The sequence below is a fragment of the Panulirus ornatus genome, chromosome 9 (genome assembly GCF_036320965.1).
Source record: "Panulirus ornatus isolate Po-2019 chromosome 9, ASM3632096v1, whole genome shotgun sequence".
Classification (NCBI taxonomy): Eukaryota; Metazoa; Arthropoda; class Malacostraca; order Decapoda; family Palinuridae; genus Panulirus; species Panulirus ornatus.
Window position 1 is genome coordinate 18,933,686 of NC_092232.1, and position 19,993 is coordinate 18,953,678.

The following is a 19,993-nucleotide window of genomic DNA, read 5'->3' on the forward strand; positions in this document are numbered from 1 at the left end:
TGTCCTCAAACATCTCATTTCCAGCACATCCACCCTCCTGCGCACAACTCTATCCATAGGCCACGCCTCGCAACCATACAACATTGGAAATACCTGGTTTAAAAAGAAAGATATACATAAGTATTTGTAAGTAAGTAGAAGAGATGGCCAGAGAACATTATTGGATTACATGTTAATTGATAGACGCGTGAGAGATACTTTTGGATGTTAATGTGCTGAGAGGTGCAACTGGAGGGATGTCTGGTCATTATCTTGTGGAGGCGAAGGTGAAGATTTGTAGAGGTTTTCAGAGAGAATGTTGGGGTGAAGAGAGTGGTGAGAGTAAGTGAGCTTGGGAAGGAGACTTGTGTGAGGAAGTACCAGGAGAGACTGAGTTCAGAATGGAAAAAGGAGAGAGCAAAGGATGTAAGGGGAGTTTGGAAGGAATGGGATGTATTTAGGGAAGCGATGATGCTTGTGCAAAAGATGCTGTGGCATGAGAAGCGTGGAAGGTGGGCAGATTAGGAAGGGTAGCTAGTGATGGAATGAAGAAGTAAGATTATTAGTGAAAGAGAAGAGAGAGGCATTTGGATGATTTTTGCAGGAAAATCGTGCAAATGACTGGGAGATGTATAAAAGAAAGAGGCAGGAGATCAAGAGAAAAGTGCAAGAGGTGAAAAAGAGGGCAAATGAGAGTTGGGTTGAGAGAGTATCATTAAATTTTAGGGAGAATAAAAAGATGTTTTGTAAGGAGGTAAATAAAGTGCGTAAGACTAGAGAACAATTGGGAACATCAGTGAAGGGGGCTAATAGGGAGGTAATAACAAGTAGTGATGTGAGGAGGAGATGGAGTACGTATTTTGAAAGTTTGTTGAATGTGTTAGATGATAAAAGTGGCAGATATAGGGTGTTTTGGTTGAGGTGGTGTGCAAAGTGAGACGGTTAGGGAGAATGATTTGGTAAACAGAGAAGAGGTAGTAAAAGCTTAGTGGAAGATGAAAACCAGCAAGGCAGCGGGTTTGGATGGTATTGCAGTGGAATTTATTAAAAGATTGGGTGACTGTGTTGTTGACTGGTTGGTAAGGATATTTAATGTATGTATGACTCATGGTGAGGTACCTGAGGATTGGTGGAATGCATGCATAGTGCCATTGTACAAAGGCAAAAGGGATGAAGATGAGTGCTCAAATTACGGAGGTACAAGTTTGTTGAGTATTCCTGGTGAATTATATGGGATCGTATTGATAGAGAGGGTGAAAGCATGTACAGAGCATCAGACTGGGGAAGAGCAGTGTGGTTTCAGAAGTGGTAGAGGATGTGTGGATCAGGTGTTTGTTGTGAAGAATGTATGTAAGAAATACTTAGAAAAACAAATGGATTTTTATGTAGCATTTATGGATCTGGAGAAGGCATATGATAGAGTTGATAAGAGATGCTTTGTGGAAGGTTTTGAGAATATATGATGTGGGAGGTGAGTTGCTAGAACCAGTGAAAAGTTTTTATTGAGGATGTAAGGCATGTGTACGAGTAGGAAGAGAAGAAAGTGATTGGTTCTCAATGAATGTTGGCTTACAGCAGGGGTGCATGATGTCTCCATGGTTGTTTAACTTGTTTATGGATGGGGTTGTTAGGGAGGTGAATGCAAGAGTTTTGGAGAGAGGGGTAAGTTTACAGTCTGTTGTGGATGAAAGGGCTCGGGAAGTGAGTCAGTTGTTGTTCGCTGATGATACAGCGCTGGTGGCTGATATGGGTAAGAAACTGGAGGTGCTGGTGATTGAGTTTGGTAAAGTTTGTGAAAGAAGAAAGCTGAGAGTTAATGTGAATAAGAGCAAGATTATTAGGTACAGTAGGGTTGAGGGACAAGTCAATTGGGAGGTAAGTTTGAATGGAGAAAAACTGGAGGAAGGGAAGTGTTTTAGATATCTGGGAGTGGATTTGGCAGCGGATGGAACCATGGAAGCGGAAGTGAATCATAGGGTGGGGGTGGGGGCGAAAGCTCTGGTAGCGTTGAAAAATGTGTAAAAGGCGAGAACATTATCTTGGAAAGCAAAAATGGGTATGTATGAAGGAATAGTGGTACCAACAATGTTAAATGGTTGCGAGGCATGGGCTGTAGATAGAGTTTTGTTGATGTGTTGGAAATGAGATGCCTGAGAACAATATGATGTGTGAGGTGGTTTGATCGAATAAGTAATGAAAGGGTAAGAGAGATGTGTGGTAATAAAAAGAGTGTGGTTGAAAGAGCAGAAGAGGGTGTTTTGAAATGGTTTGGTCACATGGAGAGAATGAGTGAGGAAAGATTGACGAAGAGGATATTATATATGTGTCGGAAGTGGAGTTAACAAGGAGAAGTGGGAGACCAAATTGGAGGTGGAAGGATGGAGTGAAAAAGATTTTGAGCGATCGGAGGGTGAAGAGCATGCAAGGAACAGAGTGAATTGGAACGATGTGGTTCATCGAGGTCGACATGATGTCACTGGATTGAACCAGAGCATGTGAAGCGTATGGGGTAATCCATGGAAAGTTTTGTGAGGCCTTTATGTAGAAAGGGAGCTGTGGTTTTGGTGCATTATACATGACAGCTAGAGACTGAGTGTGAACGAATGTGGCCTTCGTTGTCTTTTCCTAGAGCTACCTCGTGCATGCAGGGGAAGGGGGTTGTCATTTCGTGTGTGGCAGGGTGGCGACGGGAATGAATTAACAGAGCAAGTATGAATTATGTACATGTGTATATATGTATATGGCTGTGTATGTATATATATATGTATACGTTGAAATGTATATGTATATGTGCGTTTGTGGACGTGTATGTATAAACGTGTATTTGTGTGGGTTGGGCTATTCTTTCTTCTGTAACTTTGTGCTCCCTCGCTAACACGGGAGGCAGCGACAAAGTATAATAGATGAATAGATAGATTTAAAAATATATTATTTTTATTTATTTATCATACCTATTTGCTATCTCCCACTTTATTGAGGAAGTGCCTGGAACAGATGAAGAAGAGCCTCATTTGTTCACATCCATTCTCTGTCATGTGTAGTGCCCAAAGATTACAGCACCCTTTCCACAACCAGGCCCCACAGACCTTTCCATGGTATTTTTCTGGCCGCTTCACTTGTCCTGATTCAATCCATTGATAGCACATCTATCCATGAGTACCTTATCATTCCAATTTATTCTATTATCCTTTGCATGCCTTTCACTCTCTTGCATGCTCAGGCCCTAAATACTCAAAATCTTTTTCACTCTATCCTTCCCTCTCCAATTTAGTCTCCTTTTTCCCCCCTCCAGTTCTAACACTCTTCACTCATTCTCTCCATGTGTCCAAACCAATTCAGCTTTCTCCATCCATCCATCTCCAGTTTGGTCTTCTCCCTTTTCCTTTTCCCCCCTCTTCTGACACATGTATCATCTTTGTCAACCTCTCCTCATTTATTCTCTCTTAGGTTTCTAAACCATTTCAGCATATTGTGATCAGCTATCTCAGCCGCACCCTTCTTATTACCATACTTCTTTTTTTTTTTTCCCTTTTATCACTTAATCAACCCTCCTTACACACCAGATACTGTCCTCACATGATTAATTTCCAACATCTCCACTGCCCTCACATCCTCATTCATTGCCAAAACCTTATATCCATACAACATTGTTGGGAGTGCTTCAGACATACCTATTATTGCCCTCACAGATAGTGACCTCTACATCCACACATTCCTCATTCCTACCAGAACCTTTTGCTGTTTCATCTGCTGTATAACTCACTGCTTGTATTATTCCATTTGCTGATATGGCCTTTCCCAGCTGTTTAGATCTCTTCACCTCATCCAGATTTTCTCTGAACTCACAACCCCCTAACTTGTCCATCTGCCCTGCTAAATTTAATGATTTTGCTTTTATTCATATTTATTCTCATCTTCCTCCTTTCACAGTCTGTCAAAATTCATCAACAACATGCAGTTTGCCAGATAAATCTGTCATGAGTGATGTTATCAGTAAACAACAATTGACTGACTTCCCAGGCCCCCTCATCCCCTACAGAGTGCATACTCGCCACTCTCCCCAATACCTTTGCCTGTACCTCTTTCACCACCTCATCCATAAACAGATTAAACTGCCATGGTGACATCTTACACCCCTGCTGCAGACCAGCCTTTAATTGAAACCACTCACTCTTTTCTCTTACTACCCATGCACATGCCTTACACACTTCTTTAAAAACTTTTATCACTCCTTCCAGTACCTTTCCTCCCACACCATATATGCTTGAGACCTTCCACAAGGCATCTCTGTCAACCATATCATTTGCTTTTTCCAGATCCATAAATGCCACATATGAATCTATTTGTTTCTCTTGAATGTAACTGACACTGTCTTTAAAGCAAGTAACTGATCCATACATTCTTGGCTACTCTTGAAACCACACCTGATCCATACATCATCATCTACTCCCTAAGCCACATTGTTCTTACCCCATCTTAACTTCTTTGCTTGCCTTCACCCTCAGTCCCTGCTCAACCACACAACTTACACTCAACAAACCTCTGTAGTTTCAACTTTCACCTTTTTCCCTCTTGCCTTTTATAGAGTGGCATTCTATGTGCATTCTGCATTATCTCTACCATTGTTATTAATTCTATTTATTTTTATACTTAACTGCTGTCTCCCGTGTTAGCAAGGTAGCACAAGGAAACAGATGAGGAATGGCCCAACCCACCCACATATACATACATACACATGCACAGACATATACATATTAACACATGTACATATCCATACTTGCTGCCTTCATCCATTCCTGTCGCCACCCCAACACGCACAAAACAGCATCCCCCACCCCCCTCCAGCGAGGCAGCCCCAGGAACAGACAAGAAAGGCCACATTCGTTCACACTCAGTCTCTAGCTGTCTTGTGTAATGCACTGAAACCACAGCTCCCTTTCCACATCAAGGCTCCACTGACCTTTCCATGGTTTACCCCAGATGCTTCACATGCCCTGGTTCAATCCATTGACAGCACGTCGACCCCGGTATACCACATTGTTCCAGTTCACTCTATTCCTTGCACACCTTTCACCCTCCTGTATGTTCAGGCCCCCATAGCTCAAAATCTTTTTCACTCCATCCTTCCACCTCCAATTTGGTCTCCTGCTTCTCCTTCCCTCCACCTCTGACACATATATCCTCTTTGTCAATCTATTCAGGATGGGGGAGGAGCAAGGGTTCTGGAAGTGTTGAAGAATATGTGGAAGGCAAGATCGTTGTCTTGGAGAGCAAAAATTGTTGTTTGAAGGAATAGTGGTTTCAACAATATTATATGGTTGCAAGGCACGGGCTTTAGATAGGGTTGTGCAGAGGAGGGTGGATGTGTTGGATATGAAATGTTTGAGGACAATATGTGGTGTGAGGTGGTTTGATTAAGTAATGAAAGGTTATGAAAGATGTGTGGAAATAAAAAGAGTGCGGTTGAGAGAGCAGAAGAGGGTGTGTTGAAATGGTTTGGTCACATTAAGAGTATGAGTGAAGAAAGTTTGCCAAAGAGGATATATTTGTCAAGAGGTGGAGGGAACAAGGAGAAGCGGGAGTCCGAATTGGAGGTGGAAGGATGGAGTGAAGAAATTTTGAGCGATTGGGTCCTGAACATACAGGAGAGTGAAAGGTGTGCAAGGAGTAAAGTGAATTAGAACGATGTATACCGGGGTCTCTGTGCTGTCAGTGGATTGAACCAGGGCATGTGAAGCATCTGGGATAAATCATGGAAAGTTTTGTGGTGCCTGGATGTAGAAAAGATGTGGTTTCGGTGCATTACACATGACAACTATAGACTGAGTGTAAACGAATGTGGCCTTTTTATCTTTCCCTAGCACTACCTCATGTGCACGCTTGGGGGTGGGGAGGGAAGCTATTCCATGTGTGGTGGGGTGGCAACAGGAATGGATGAAAGCAGCAATTATGAATATGTACATGTGGATATATGTATATGACTGTGTATGTATATGTTGAAATGTATAGGTATGCATGTGTGTGTATGTGGGCGTTTATGTATATACTTGTGTATGTGGGTGAGCTGGGCCATTCTGTGTATGTATATGTTGAAATGTATAGGTATGCATATGTGTGTATGTGGGCGTTTATGTATTACTTGTGTATGAGGGTGGGCTGGGCCATTCTTTCAACTGTGTCCTTGCGCTACCTCACTAGTGTGAGAGACATCGATTAAGTATAAGAAAAAAATATTTTATTTTCTAAGTTGTGTAAGCGATTGCTGCTGTTTCCTAAGCTAAGTGATATTTCCAGACCATAATGATTAAAGAATAATTCTCTAAGCATAATGCCTGTACGTAGTAAGTGACTTGTTTTTCTTCATTCATCATAGAGAAAGAGAAGATAGTATAAATTTAGACTTTTTTTGATTGCCATTTGCCATCACCGTAGTGTCATCCCTTTTTCTAGTATACCTTTTTGTTTTACTGTATTCAGTCATCATTCAGTTGCTATCATTCGCCTCTTATATCACTTGATCTCCTTTCCAATGCCATTTAATGCTCCACATTCCACCATGGCTTTCATCTACATAGTGTTTGCTGTTTTGTTTTGTTTTTGGTTAGCCCTCTCATATCTCATTCTTATATTTTTACTCTTGTACCTGTGTCTTTATCATTTTATTTTTGTTATTTTTTTCTATTAAATTCATATGATTTTGGTCTTTATTGAATATATGTATCATGTCCATAATTATCCAAGAGGGATTTGTTTACCCACAGTCATCATAGAAGAAGCGGCAGAAATTCTTGAGTCTCATGTTATCACCTCTCTTTCTTCAAGTTGCCAACATCTTATCATGATTGGTAAGTTATGGAGTGATTGTTGTAATCATAAGTTTTTAATGGATATTGAGATACATAAAAGCATACTAAGCCTTGCATGCCCCCATGTATACTCTCCTAATTAAGGTATCTCAACTGTTCTTCAAAACAGGAGATCATCAGCAGCTGCGTCCAAGTGCCACTGTATATGAATTGGCAACCAAATATGGCCTTGAAACTTCTCTCTTTGAAAGAATGATTAAGAATGGTCTTCCGTAAGTATTATGATGTGATATTTTTTATTGATTAATGTTTCCTGTGTAGCATGGCATATGCTTAGCCCATTCACTGTGGGTGGTTAGTCTTATGGCCAACCCAAGTGTGGCAGTAATTATGAAGATTGAAAAAAATTATTAAGCATTTCCAGTCATGAAAATGAACTGGATACTTTATCCTAAAGGCAGCAATGTTGGACTTTGCTAGATTTGGCTGTCCTTTTGCCATCAGCATGTGTGTATTTTCAAGATTACTCTCTCTGCACTCTCAAACGCTTGATGTAGCAACAAGATATTTTTATTGCACTGATAATTTTCTTGGGAAAATGTAATATTAACTTTATATGGATAACTGCTTTATATAATATGAAAATGTATCTTTCTTTTCTTTTCTTTTAAACTATTCGCCATTTCCCGCGTTAGCGAGGTAGCATTAAGAACAGAGGACTGGGCCTTTTAGGGAATACCCTCCCCTGGCCCAATTCTCTGTTCCTTCTTTTGGAAAATTAAAAAAAAAAACGAGAGGGGAGGATTTCCAGCCCCCCGCTCCCTCCCCTTTTAGTCGCCTTCTACGACACGCAGGGAATACGTGGGAAGTATTCTTAATCCCCTATCCCCAGGGGATCTATTCTATTCTATTATACTTTGACGCTGTCTCCCGTGTTAGCAAGGTAGTGCAAGGAATCAGACAAAAGAATGGCCCAACCCACCCACATACACATGTATATACATAAACGCCCACACACGCACATATTCATGCCTATACATTTCAACGTATACATACATATACACACACAGACATATACATATATACACATGTACATAATTCATAGTCTGCCTTTATTTATTCCCATCGCCACCTCATCACACATGGAATAACAACCCCCTCCCCATTCGTTCACACTCAGTCTCTAGCTGTCATGTAATAATGCAACGAAACCACAGCTCCCTTTCCACATCCAGGCCCCACAGAACTTTCCATGGTTTACCCCAGACGCTTCACATGCCCTGGTTGAATCCATTGACAGCACGTCGACCCCGATATACCACATTGTTCCAATTCACGCTATTCCTTCCACGCCTTTCACCCTCCTGCGTGTTTAGGCCCCGATCACTCAAAATCTTCTTCACTCCAATTTGGTCTCCCACTTCTCCTCATTCCCTCCACCTCTGACACATATATCCTCTCGGTCAAATTTCCTCACTCATTCTCTCCATGTGACCAAACCATTTCAAAACACCCTCTTCTGCTCTCTCAACCACAATCTTTTTATTTCCACACATCTCTCTTACCCTTACATTACTTACTCGATCAAACCACCTCACACCACATATTGTCCTCAAACATCTCATTTCCAGCACATCCACCCTCCTGCGCACAACCCTATCCATAGCCCACGCCTCGCAACCATACAACATTGTTGGAACCACTATTCCTTCAAACATACCCATTTTTGCTTTCCGAGATAATGTTCTCGACTTCCACACATTCTTCAAGGCTCCCAGAATTTTCGCCCCCTCCCCCACCCTATGATTCACTTCCGCTTCCATGGCTCCATCCGCTGCCAAATCCACTCCCAGAAATCGAAAACACTTTACTTCCTCCAGTTTTTCTCCATTCAAACTTACCTCCCAATTGACTTGACCCTCAACCCTACTGTACCTAATAACCTTGCTCTTATTCACATTTACTCTTAAATTTCTTCTTTCACACACTTTACCAAACTCAGTCACCAGCTTCTGCAGTTTCTCACATGAATCAGCCACCAGTGCTGTATCATCAGGAAACATCCACAATGGACTGCATACTTGCCCCTCTTTCCAAAACTCTTGCATTCACCTCCTTAACAACCCCATCCATAAACAAATTAAACAACCATGGAGACATCACACACCCCTGCCGCAAACCTACATTCACTGAGAACCAATCACTTTCCTCTATTCCTACACGTACACATGCCTTACATCCTCGATAAAAACTTTTCACTGGTTCTAACAACTTGCCTCCCACACCATATATTCTTAATACCTTCCACAGAGCATCTCTATCAACTCTATCATATGCCTTCTCCAGATCCATAAGTGCTACATACAAATCCATTTGCTTTTCTAAGTATTTTTCACATACATTCTTCACAGCAAACACCTGATCCACACATCCTCTACCACTTCTGAAACCATACTGCTCTTCCCCATTCTGATGCTCTGTACATGCCTTCACCCTCTCAATCAATACCCTCCCATATAATTTACCAGGAATACTCAACAAACTTATACCTCTGTAATTTGAGCACTCACTTTTATCCCATTTGCCTTTGTACAATGGCACTATTCAAGCATTCTGCCAATCCTCAGGCACCTCACCCTGAATCATAGATACATTAAATATCCTTTCCAACCAGTCAACAATACAGTCACCCCCTTTTTTAATAAATTCCACTGCAATACCATCCAAACCTTGCCGGCTTTCATCTTCCACAAAGCTTTTACTACCTCTTCTCTGTTTATCAAATCATTTTCCCTAACCCTCTCACTTTGCACACCACCTCAACAAAACCACTCTATATCTGCCACTCTATCATCAGACACATTCAACAAACCTTCAAAATACTCACTCCATCTCCTTCTCACATCGCCACTGCTTGTTATCACCTCCCCATTTGCCCCCTTCACTGAAGTTCCCATTTGCTCCCTTGTCTTATGCACTTTATTTACATCCTTCCAAAACATCTTTTTATTATCCCTGAAATTTAATGATACTCTCTCTCCCCAACTCTCATTGCCCTCTTTTTCACCTCTTGCACCTTTCTCTTGACCTCCTGCCTCTTTCTTTTATACATTTCCCACTCATTTGCAGTTTTTCCCTGCAAAAATCGTCCAAATGCCTCTCTCTTCTCTTTCACTAATAATCTTATCTTCATCCCACCACTCACTACCCTTTCTAATCAACCCGCCTCCCACACTTCTCATGCCACAAGCATCTTTTGCGCAAGCCATCACTGCTTCCCTAAATACATCCCATTCCTCCCCCACTCCCCTTACCTCCTTTCTTCTCACCTTTTTCCATTCTGTACTCAGTCTCTCCTGGTACTTCCTCACACAAGTCTCCTTCCCAAGCTCACTTACTCTCACCACTCTCTTCACCCCATCATTCCCTCTTCTTTTCTGAAAACCCCTTCAAATCTTCACCTTCGCCTCCACAAGATAATGATCAGACATCCCTTCAGTACACCTCTCAGCACATTAACATCCAAAAGTCTCTCTTTCGCGCGCCTATCGATTAACATGTAATCCAATAACGCTCTCTGGCCATATCTCCTACTTACATACGTATACTTATGTATATCTCGCTTTTTAAACCAGATACTCCCAATCACCAGTCCTTTGCCAGCACATAAATCTACAAGCTTTCACCATTTCCATTTACAACAATGAACACCCCATGTATACCATTTATTCCCTCAACTGCCACATTACTTACCTTTGCATTCAAATCACCCATCACTATAACCCGATCTTGTGCATCAAAACCACTAACACTCATTCAGCTGCTCCCAAAACACTTGCCTCTCATGATCTTTCTTCTCATGCCCAGGTGCATATGCACCAATAATCATCACCCATCTCTCTCCATCAACTTTCAGTTTTACCCATATCAATCTAGAATTTGCTTTCTTACACTCTATCACATACTTCCACAACTCCTGTTTCAGGAGTAGTGCTACTCCTTCCCTTGCTCTTGTCCTCTCACTAACCCCTGACTTTAATCCCAAGACATTCCCAAACCACTCTTCCCATTTACCCTTGAGCTTCGTTTCATTCAATGCCAAAACATCCAGATTCCTTTCCTCAAACATACTACCTATCTCTCCTTTTTTCTCATCTTGGTTACATCCACACACATTTAGACACCCCAGTCTGAGCCTTCGAGGAGGATGAGTACTCCCCGCGTGACTCCTTCTTCTGTTCCCCCTTTTAAAAAGTCAAAATACATATGTACATAATTCATACGGTCTGCCTTTATTCATTCCTATTGCCACCCCACCACACATGAAATAACAACCCCCTCCCCCCTCATGTGCTCGAGGTAGCACTAGGAAAAGACAACAAAGGCCACATTCGTTCACACACAGTCTCTAGCTGTCATGTAATAATGCACTGAAACCACAGCTCCCTTTCCACATCCAGGCCCCACAGAACTTTCCACATTCACTCACACACAGTCTCTAGCTGTCATGTAATAATGCACTGAAACCACAGCTCCCTTTCCACATCCAGGCCCCACAGAACTTTCTATGGTTTACCCCAGACGCTTCACATGCCCTGGTTCAATCCATTGACAGCACGTCGACCCCGGTATACCACATCATTCCAATTCACTCTATTCCTCGCATGCCTTTCACCTTCCTGCATGTTCAGGCCCCGATCACTCAAAATCTTTTTCACTCCATCTTTCCACCTCCAATTTGGTCTCCCACTTCTCGTTCCCTCCACCTCTGACACATATATCCTCTTGGTCAATCTTTCCTCACTCATTTTCTCCATGTGACCAAACCATTTCAAAACACCCTCCTCTGCTCTCTCAACCACACTCTTTTTATTACCACACATCTCTCTTACCCTATCATTACTTACTCGATCAAACCACCTCACACCACATATTGTCCTCAAACATCTCATTTCCAAGCATATCCACCCTCCTCTGCACAACTGTATCTATAGCCCACGCCTCGCAACCGTATAACATTGTTGGAACCACTATTCCTTCAAACATACCCATTTTTGCTTTCCGAGATAATGTTCTCAACTTCCAAACATTCTTCAATACTCCCAGAACTTTCGCCCCCTCCCCCACCCCATGATTCACTTCCACTTCCATGGTTCCATCCGCTGCTAAATCCACTCCCAGATATCTAAAACACTTCACTTTCCCCAATTTTTCTCCATTCAAACTTACCTCCCAATTGACTTGTCCCTCAACCCTACTGTACCTAATAACCTTGCTTTTATTCACATTTACTCTCAGCTTTCTTCTTTCACACACTTTACCAAACTCAGTCACCAGCTTCTGCAGTTTCTCACATGAATCAGCCACCAGCGCTGTATCATCAGCGAACAACAACTGACACACTTCCCAAGCTCTCTCATCCACAACAGACTGCATACTTGCCCCTCTTTCCAAAACTCTTGCAATTACCTCTGTAACACCCCCATCCATAAATAAATCAAACAACCATGGAGACATCACACACCCCTGCTGCAAACCTACATTCACTGAGAACCAATCACTTTCCTCTCTTCCTACACGTACACATGCCTTACATCCTCGATAAAAACCTTTCACCGCTTCTAACAACTTACCTCCCACACCATATATTCTTAATACCTTCCACACAGTATCTCTATCAACTCTATCATGTGCCTTCTCCAGATCCATAAATGCTACATACAAATCCATTTGCTTTTATAAGTATTTCTCACATACATTCCTCAAAGCAAACACCTGATCCACACACCCTCTACCACTTCTGAAACCACACAGCTCTTCCCCAATCTGATGCTCTGTACATGCCTTCATGCTCTCAATCAATACCCTCCCATATAATTTCCTAGGATTACTCAACAAACTTATACCTCTGTAATTTGAGCACTCACTTTTATCTCCTTTGCCTTTGTACAATGGCACTATGCAAGCATTCCACCAATCCTCAGGCACCTCACCATGAATCATACATACATTAAATAACCTTACCAACCAGTCAACTATACAGTCACCCCCTTTTTTAATAAATTCCACTGCAATACCATCCAAACCTGCCGCCTTGCCGGCTGTCATCTTCCGCAAAGCTTTTACTACCTCTTTTCTGTTTACCAAATAATTCTCTCTAACCCTCTCACCTTGCACACCACCTCAACCAAAACACCCTATATCTGCCACTCTATCATCAAACACATTCAACAAACCTTCAAAATACTCACTCCATTTCCTTCTCACATCACCACTACTTTGTTATCACCTCCCCATTAGCCCCCTTCACTGAAGTTCCCATTGATTCCCTTGTCTTATGCACTTTATTTACCTCCTTCCAAAACATCTTTTTATTATCCCTAAAATTTAATGATACTCTCTCACCCCAACTCTCATTTGCCCTCTTTTTCACCTTTTTCACCTTTCTGTTGACCTCCTGCCTCTTTCTTTTCTACATCTCCCAGTCATTTGCATTATTTCCCTGCAAAAATTGTCCAAATGCCTCTCTCTTCTCTTTCACTAATAATCCTACTTCTTCATCCCACTACTCACTACATTTTCTAACCTGCCCACCTCCCATGCTTCTCATGCCATAAGCATCTTTGCACAAGCCATCACTGCTTCCCTAAATACATCCCATTCCTCCCTCACTCCCCTTACCTCCTTTGTTCTCACCTTTTTCCATTCTGTACTCAGTCTCTCCTGGTACTTCCTCAAACAAGTCTTCTTCCCAAGCTCACTTACTCTCACTGCTCTCTTCACCCCCAACATTCTCTCTTCTTTTCTGAAAACTTCTACAAATATTCACCTTTGCCTCCACAAGATAATGATCAGACATCCCTCCAGTTGCACCTCTCAGCACATTAACATCCAAAAGTGTCTCTTTCGCGCACCTACCAATTAACACGTAATCCAATAACGCTCTCTGGCCATCTCTCCTACTTACATACGTATACTTATGTCTATCTCTCCCTTTAAACCAGGTATTCCCAATCACCAGTCCTTTTTCAGCACATAAATCTAAAAGCTCTTTACCATTTCCATTTACAACACTGAACACCCCATGTACACCAATTATTCCCTCAACTGCCACATTATTCACCCTTGCATTCAAATCACCCATCACTATAATCTGGTCTCATGCATCAAAACTACTAACACACTCTCTCATCTACTCCCAAAACAATTGCCTCTCATGATCTTTCTTCTCATGCCCAGGTGCATATGCACCAATAATCACCCATCTCTCTCCATCCACTTTCAGTTTTACCCATATCAATCTAGAGTTTACTTTCTTACACTCTATCACATACTCCCACCACTCCTGTTTTAGGAGTAGTGCTACTCCTTCCCTTGCTCTTGACCTCTCACTAACCCCTGACTTTACTCCCAAGACATTCCCAAACCACTCTTCCCCTTTACCCTTGAGCTTTGTTTCACTCAGAGCCAAAACATCCAGGTTCCTTTCCTCAAACATACTACCTATCTCTCCTTTTTTCTCATCCACACACATTTAGACTCCTCAATTTGAGTCTTCGAGAAGGATGAGCACTCCCTGCGTGACTCCTTCCATTTCCCCTTTTAGAAAGCTAAAATAAAAGGAGGGGAGGGTTTCCAGCCCCTTCTTCTGTCCCATTTAGTCGCCTTTTACGACACGTGAGGAATGTGTGGGAAGTATTCTTTCTCCCCTATCCCCTATATATGTGTGTGTATGTTTTCGTGTGTGTGTGTGAGTGGGGATGGGCCATTGTTTGTGTTTCCTGGTGCTACCTTGCTAATGCGGGAAATAGCAATAAAGTATAATAAAAAAAGAAAATGATTTTATAATACTTTCTGTACTTTCTGGAGTAAATAATCTAATAAAACCATTTACATATATATGAAATAGTATGAATATGTAATGTAAAGTTTTGTGTTATGTAAATATATTTCATGTTTATTTAATATTTATAGTTGCCTTATCAGAAAAAGCATAAGTGAATTGGATAGTTATTTGAAAAAGTGAATTAATTAAGTTCCTACTCTGTAAGTAACAAATGCTGTACAAAAGTAGTTTTTCTATACCTCCTGACATTGTTTTTGTTGTCTCTCTGTCTGTTCATCAGTATTTTCATGTCAAGTAAATAATGATTTTAGACTTGGACTTTCCCAAGTTATGCCTGTTGTTGCAGGACTTTCCCAAGTTATGCCTGTTGTTGCTCCAAGTTATGGTTGCAGATGAAGATATGAAGAAACCCTTCCACTGAAAATGAGTTTAGTGTGTGACGGTGATGATGCAGGAGAGGGTGTGGCTGATGTGTTTTCATTTATCCAGTACTTATCATAACACTGTACCTTGACAATGCTGAGCTCCTCAATTTCACTAGAGGCATCTTCTTTTTATTCACACTGTATGGGAAATATGTTCTCTGCATCACTATGGCATCAATGACTTTCCAACAACATGCAATTTATTTTGTTGGGGTTTAGCAAAATTTTCCAGCTACTGTGTGATTTGCTGTTCACTCATGCCTTCACCCACATAGTGTCTACATAGGTATAAGCAGACTGCCTCGAACCTGTACCTTTATGTCTCTCCATTTCCACATTTTCTTGTGCTTCATCTAAATATAAAAACATTCTGACATTGCCACTCTTCACACTGCACTGTTTGAGCAAAATAGAGCAACTGGCAAGAGCAAATAGTTAGTGGAGCAAGTAATCCACTGGAGTTTAAATGAGTTGCTTCTCAGCAGTATGTGATGTAGGACGAAACTGCCTTGCTATTGTGATTGGTTACAACAAAGACCCACTTTCCATCCAGTAGGCTTAGCAACTAGGTTTGCATCATGTTTAGCTTTAGAGATGCCATATGAATACATTTTTTATGTATTTGATTACTAAAGCAAGTGAAGTGCTTCGTGGAGCATTCTATGGCATAAAATGTCGATTGGATGAAATTTCTGGGAATGCAGAATGTGATGTTAGATGTTGACCCAATGAGATTTGCAGATCATTGCATAACTTTAAAAGTGTGTGGGGAACATGAAGAGACGGGTGTGTGAGAATGGGTAGTTAATGTTGGAAAACAAAGTTCAGTTAAAGATCAGCTAACCAGGTTAAGGGTTTCAAAGAGAAAAATAGTTGAGGTTGATGAAAGGATATTTGAGGAACTGAAAAACAAGTTGAAAAGTGTTTTCAGTCAACAATACTCTTAGCCTCATCATTAGGGAAATAGTTGTGCAGGAGGCTTTAGAAAACATTGACATATCCCTGGGGATAGGAGATTAAGAATACTTCCCATGTATTCCCTGCGTGTCGTAGAAGGCGACTAAAAGGGGAGGGAGCGGGGGGCTGGAAATCCTCCCCTCTCGTTTTTTTTTTTTTTTCATTTTTTTCATTTTCCAAAAGAAGGAACAGAGGGGACCAGGTGAGGATATTCCAAAAAAGGCCTAGTCCTCTGTTCTTAATGCTACCTCGCTAACGCGGGAAATGGCGAATAGTTTAAAAGAAAGAAAAGAAAGATCTAGAGAAGACATGAGCAGAATACTAAAAGGTCTTTACCCATACAACGTTCATGGTCTTGATGTTATTTCACTGTATTTGCTGAAGATGTGTGCAGATCCACAAGACAGACTTACTGAAATACTGTTCAAGATGTTGCTAGAGAAAGGTAATGTGTCAAGGAAATGACAAAGGGCAAACACCATACTCATCTGTAAGAATGGAGATTGAGAAGAGGCATTGAATGAAAGACCAGTTTCCTTAATAAGTGTGTTCTTTAACATACTGGAAAAGATGATAAGAAAGCAAATCCATAACTTTCTACCGAAGAGAAATTACCTAAGTAAGAGGTATCACCCTTTTATGGAGTTGAGGTCTTGTGTAACAAACCTCTTAGATTTCTGAGAGAGAGTGAACCCAGGTCTTGGACAAAAGGGAAGGCTGGGTAGATTGCTTATATCTTGACTGCTAGAAAACATTTGACACTTCTGCATGGGAGTCTGAATAAGAACCTGGTACGAACAAGGGAAACTCCTTCAATGGATAGATTATATTAGTGGAAGGGAACAAAGCACATGCCAGAGGATCCTTTTCCAACTGGATGAAGGTCACCAGCAGAGTTTACTAGGTTCTGTTTTGGGACCATTACTCTCCTTCATACATGCAAATAACTTCCCTTCTCCAGTGTTTCCATGGTAAAAAGCAAAGTTCCCAATGATACTCTACTTTCATCTTTTGTGCCTTATTCTTATTTGTGACAGAGATGGAAACATCTGCCAGAGTTTTTATCAATCTTTGCAGAATAAGTATATAAATCACATCAGTAGAGGATGCTAAAAATATATAGACATAAATGAAGCCTATTGGACTACCAAGAACACCAGGCTTATCAGTGGAGATAGGCTTCACCTCCCTCTTATGGGGAAAATGAAGAAATCAAAAAATATGCAGAATACCGGGCATACAAAGATGCTATCATAAACCTCTTGAATATTGTGAAAGACCTTGATATGATTATGTCTAACAACATCATCTTCTGTGAACTCAACAAAACAATGGTTGCCTCCAGCAGAATGATGGTAGACTGGGTCTTGCTGACTGTTGCAACAATACAAGAAAAATGAATGAGGATATTATTCAAGGAGCTAATTTGTTCATGAATGAATTATATGTGTTCTAATAGCACCTTACAAGGTTGGCAGAATTGTAGAATTGGACTGTTCAGAGCTTTCATAGCCAGTATTAATTCGATGAAGGAGCTAAATTACTGGGAACAGATGAAATTTCTGAGACTACTGCCAGTAGCACAGCCGGGAGAGGTATATCACTATCTATCACTATCTAGAGAATGGTTTCCAGCTTACATTTGGAAATAACATCTTACTGGCATGACAGGCATGGAAGACTTTGCAAGATGCTTCCTATGAAATCCAAAGATGTATGCATCCAAAAAAAGAGAACATCTAAAGCATGTGGGGTCCAAGACTCTTCAACACCTTGTCTGCTATCATCATATATGTCATAGGACATGTAACTGAGAAGTTTAAGAGTGCCCCAGACAAGTACCTACAAAGTGTACAAGACAAGCCAGGCTGTAGAGGCTATGTGATCCTGTGGGATGTGGCTTCCAACAGCTTGGTTGATCAATGACCCAACCCAACATTCTGGACTCAGTCTGGGTTTTTGTGGATAGAAGACACATACAGACTTGACTGGGTATTCACCAGCTTCAGCATACAAGGAGACCTGAATAAACTCAGAAGTTAGTCTGGTGCTTGGTTGATGAAATTTAACCTAAGCAAAAGTAAAGTAATGAAGATGGGACAGAGTGAAACAAGGCCTCAATATGACTGTTATCTAGAAGAAAGTAAGCTTTAGGATTCTTTGTGTGAGGACAGTGGAGTTGATGTTGTCTCTAACCTGTTGCCAGAGTCCCATATTAGGATCAAGATAAAAGAGGCAGACTGTCTCTTAGTTGACATCAGAGTGGCTTTTAGGTGTATTGATATGGATATATATATATATATATATATATATATATATATATATATATATATATATATATATATATATATATATCAACATGTTTATATCATCCTACAGAAGGCCTCAACTGGAATGTGGGTATCAGGTGTTGGTCACTGCACCTAAACAAGCACAAATATCTATTAGAGAAGGTTCAGAGGAGAGTGATGAAGTTGGTATCAGAAATAAGAGAGTTAAGTTACAAGGATAGGCTAAAAGCTCTAAACTTGCTCACCTTGGAAGAGAAAAGAGTGAGGGGGTGACCTAATCACAACTTTTAAGTTTCTAAACATTGTTGTTATGGACAGTGACAGTTCTTTTGAGAGATTTAGGGATAGAGTAACCAGAGGACATGTATAGAGAAGTAGTTTTATAGTATGAGAGTAATGGATGATTGTACTAGAATGACTGAGGATTTGGTTAATATAGACACCATACTAAATTTAAGAAGATATATGGTAACAGAGAATGTTTAAGGCCCAGCAGGTATGAAATTCCCTCCCCATACTGTACAAGTAGATGATTACACACATAGAATTATAAATTTGCTACATGAAGTCAAGTGGAAAGCCACCTTTGGTGGGGTTGTTTCATTGTCATTGGACAAAAAGGAATACAGTTTTGTTCTGCGGGCATCCATCATTTTTGCTCTTCAGATTGTACTCCAGCCTTGAAGTGGCATAAAATAAGATGAAATTAAAAATTAAGTAAATAGTTAGATTCATTGAATTTCAGCCTTGAAACTGCAGAAGCCCAGGAAGAGGGGTCATAGGGTAATAAGATGGAATTAAGTTGATTGATAGATATTTTGTTGCATTGATATTTTGATATATGATAGGAACAAACAGGTAATAACTTGTGCTTCATTTATGTTGCATCATTGTATGAAGTGTAGATTTAGTTTTGATGAGTTGTACCTGCTCCAAAAAGCAAAAGTAATATAAACCAAGAGAACCTCAGGTCACTTGATTTTTTCCTCATGTTTCACTTTGATATGAAAAGTATATTCCCTTTTTCCGTTGAGTTAAGACTGAGTATCATCATCATAAGAATGGTATGAAAAATATATTACCTTTTTCTTAGGTACAAGACTTTGAGTATCAGCATCCTATGAATGATGTGAAAAGTATGTTCCCTTTTCCATAGTTATGAGACTTGAGTATCAGCATCGTACAAATGATACTAAAAGTATATTTCCTATTCCATAGGTATGAGGTTCTTGAGTATCATCATCGTACAAATGAAGTAAAAAGTTTATTCCTGTTTCCAAAGAAATAAAACTCATGAGTAATAATATCGTATGAATAATGTGAAAAGTATATTCCCTTTTCCTTAGGTATGAAACTCTAGAGTATCAGCATCGTATGAAGCCTTGTATCTCATCATTGCTTGTGCCGTCTGTATACCCTCACCTGAAGAACCATCCATCTGTTGATTCATATCAGAGCATTAAGGGTATTACCAAAGATGTCTTTTTCATATCTCATCAGATTCATGAAAAGGAGGTATGTAGATTAATTATTTGTTTAGTTTTGTGCAGAAATTATCCTTTAGATGTACATGAAAATTTATCTGTATTGTTGCTCATGTGTCATGACTCTCGGCATGAAACAGATTTTGATTTAGTTTCCATGCAAAATTAAGTTTCTGCAATCTTTGTTTCACCTGCAGTCCGACAT

The 19,993-nt window shown here is 40.5% G+C and overlaps 1 protein-coding gene across 5 annotated transcripts in view; it reads left to right on the forward strand.

Moving 5' to 3' along the window:
• LOC139750241 (NFX1-type zinc finger-containing protein 1) overlaps positions 1 to 19,993 on the forward strand; it is a 612,387-nt gene that overhangs the window by 502,171 nt on the left and 90,223 nt on the right. For all 5 annotated transcript variants that reach the window (XM_071664746.1, XM_071664749.1, XM_071664750.1 and 2 more), the window contains 3 exons: positions 6,741 to 6,824; positions 6,955 to 7,057; positions 19,651 to 19,819. In XM_071664746.1, coding sequence (XP_071520847.1) covers positions 6,741 to 6,824; positions 6,955 to 7,057; positions 19,651 to 19,819 — 356 coding nt within the window. The remainder of the gene's footprint in view (positions 1 to 6,740; positions 6,825 to 6,954; positions 7,058 to 19,650; positions 19,820 to 19,993) is intronic.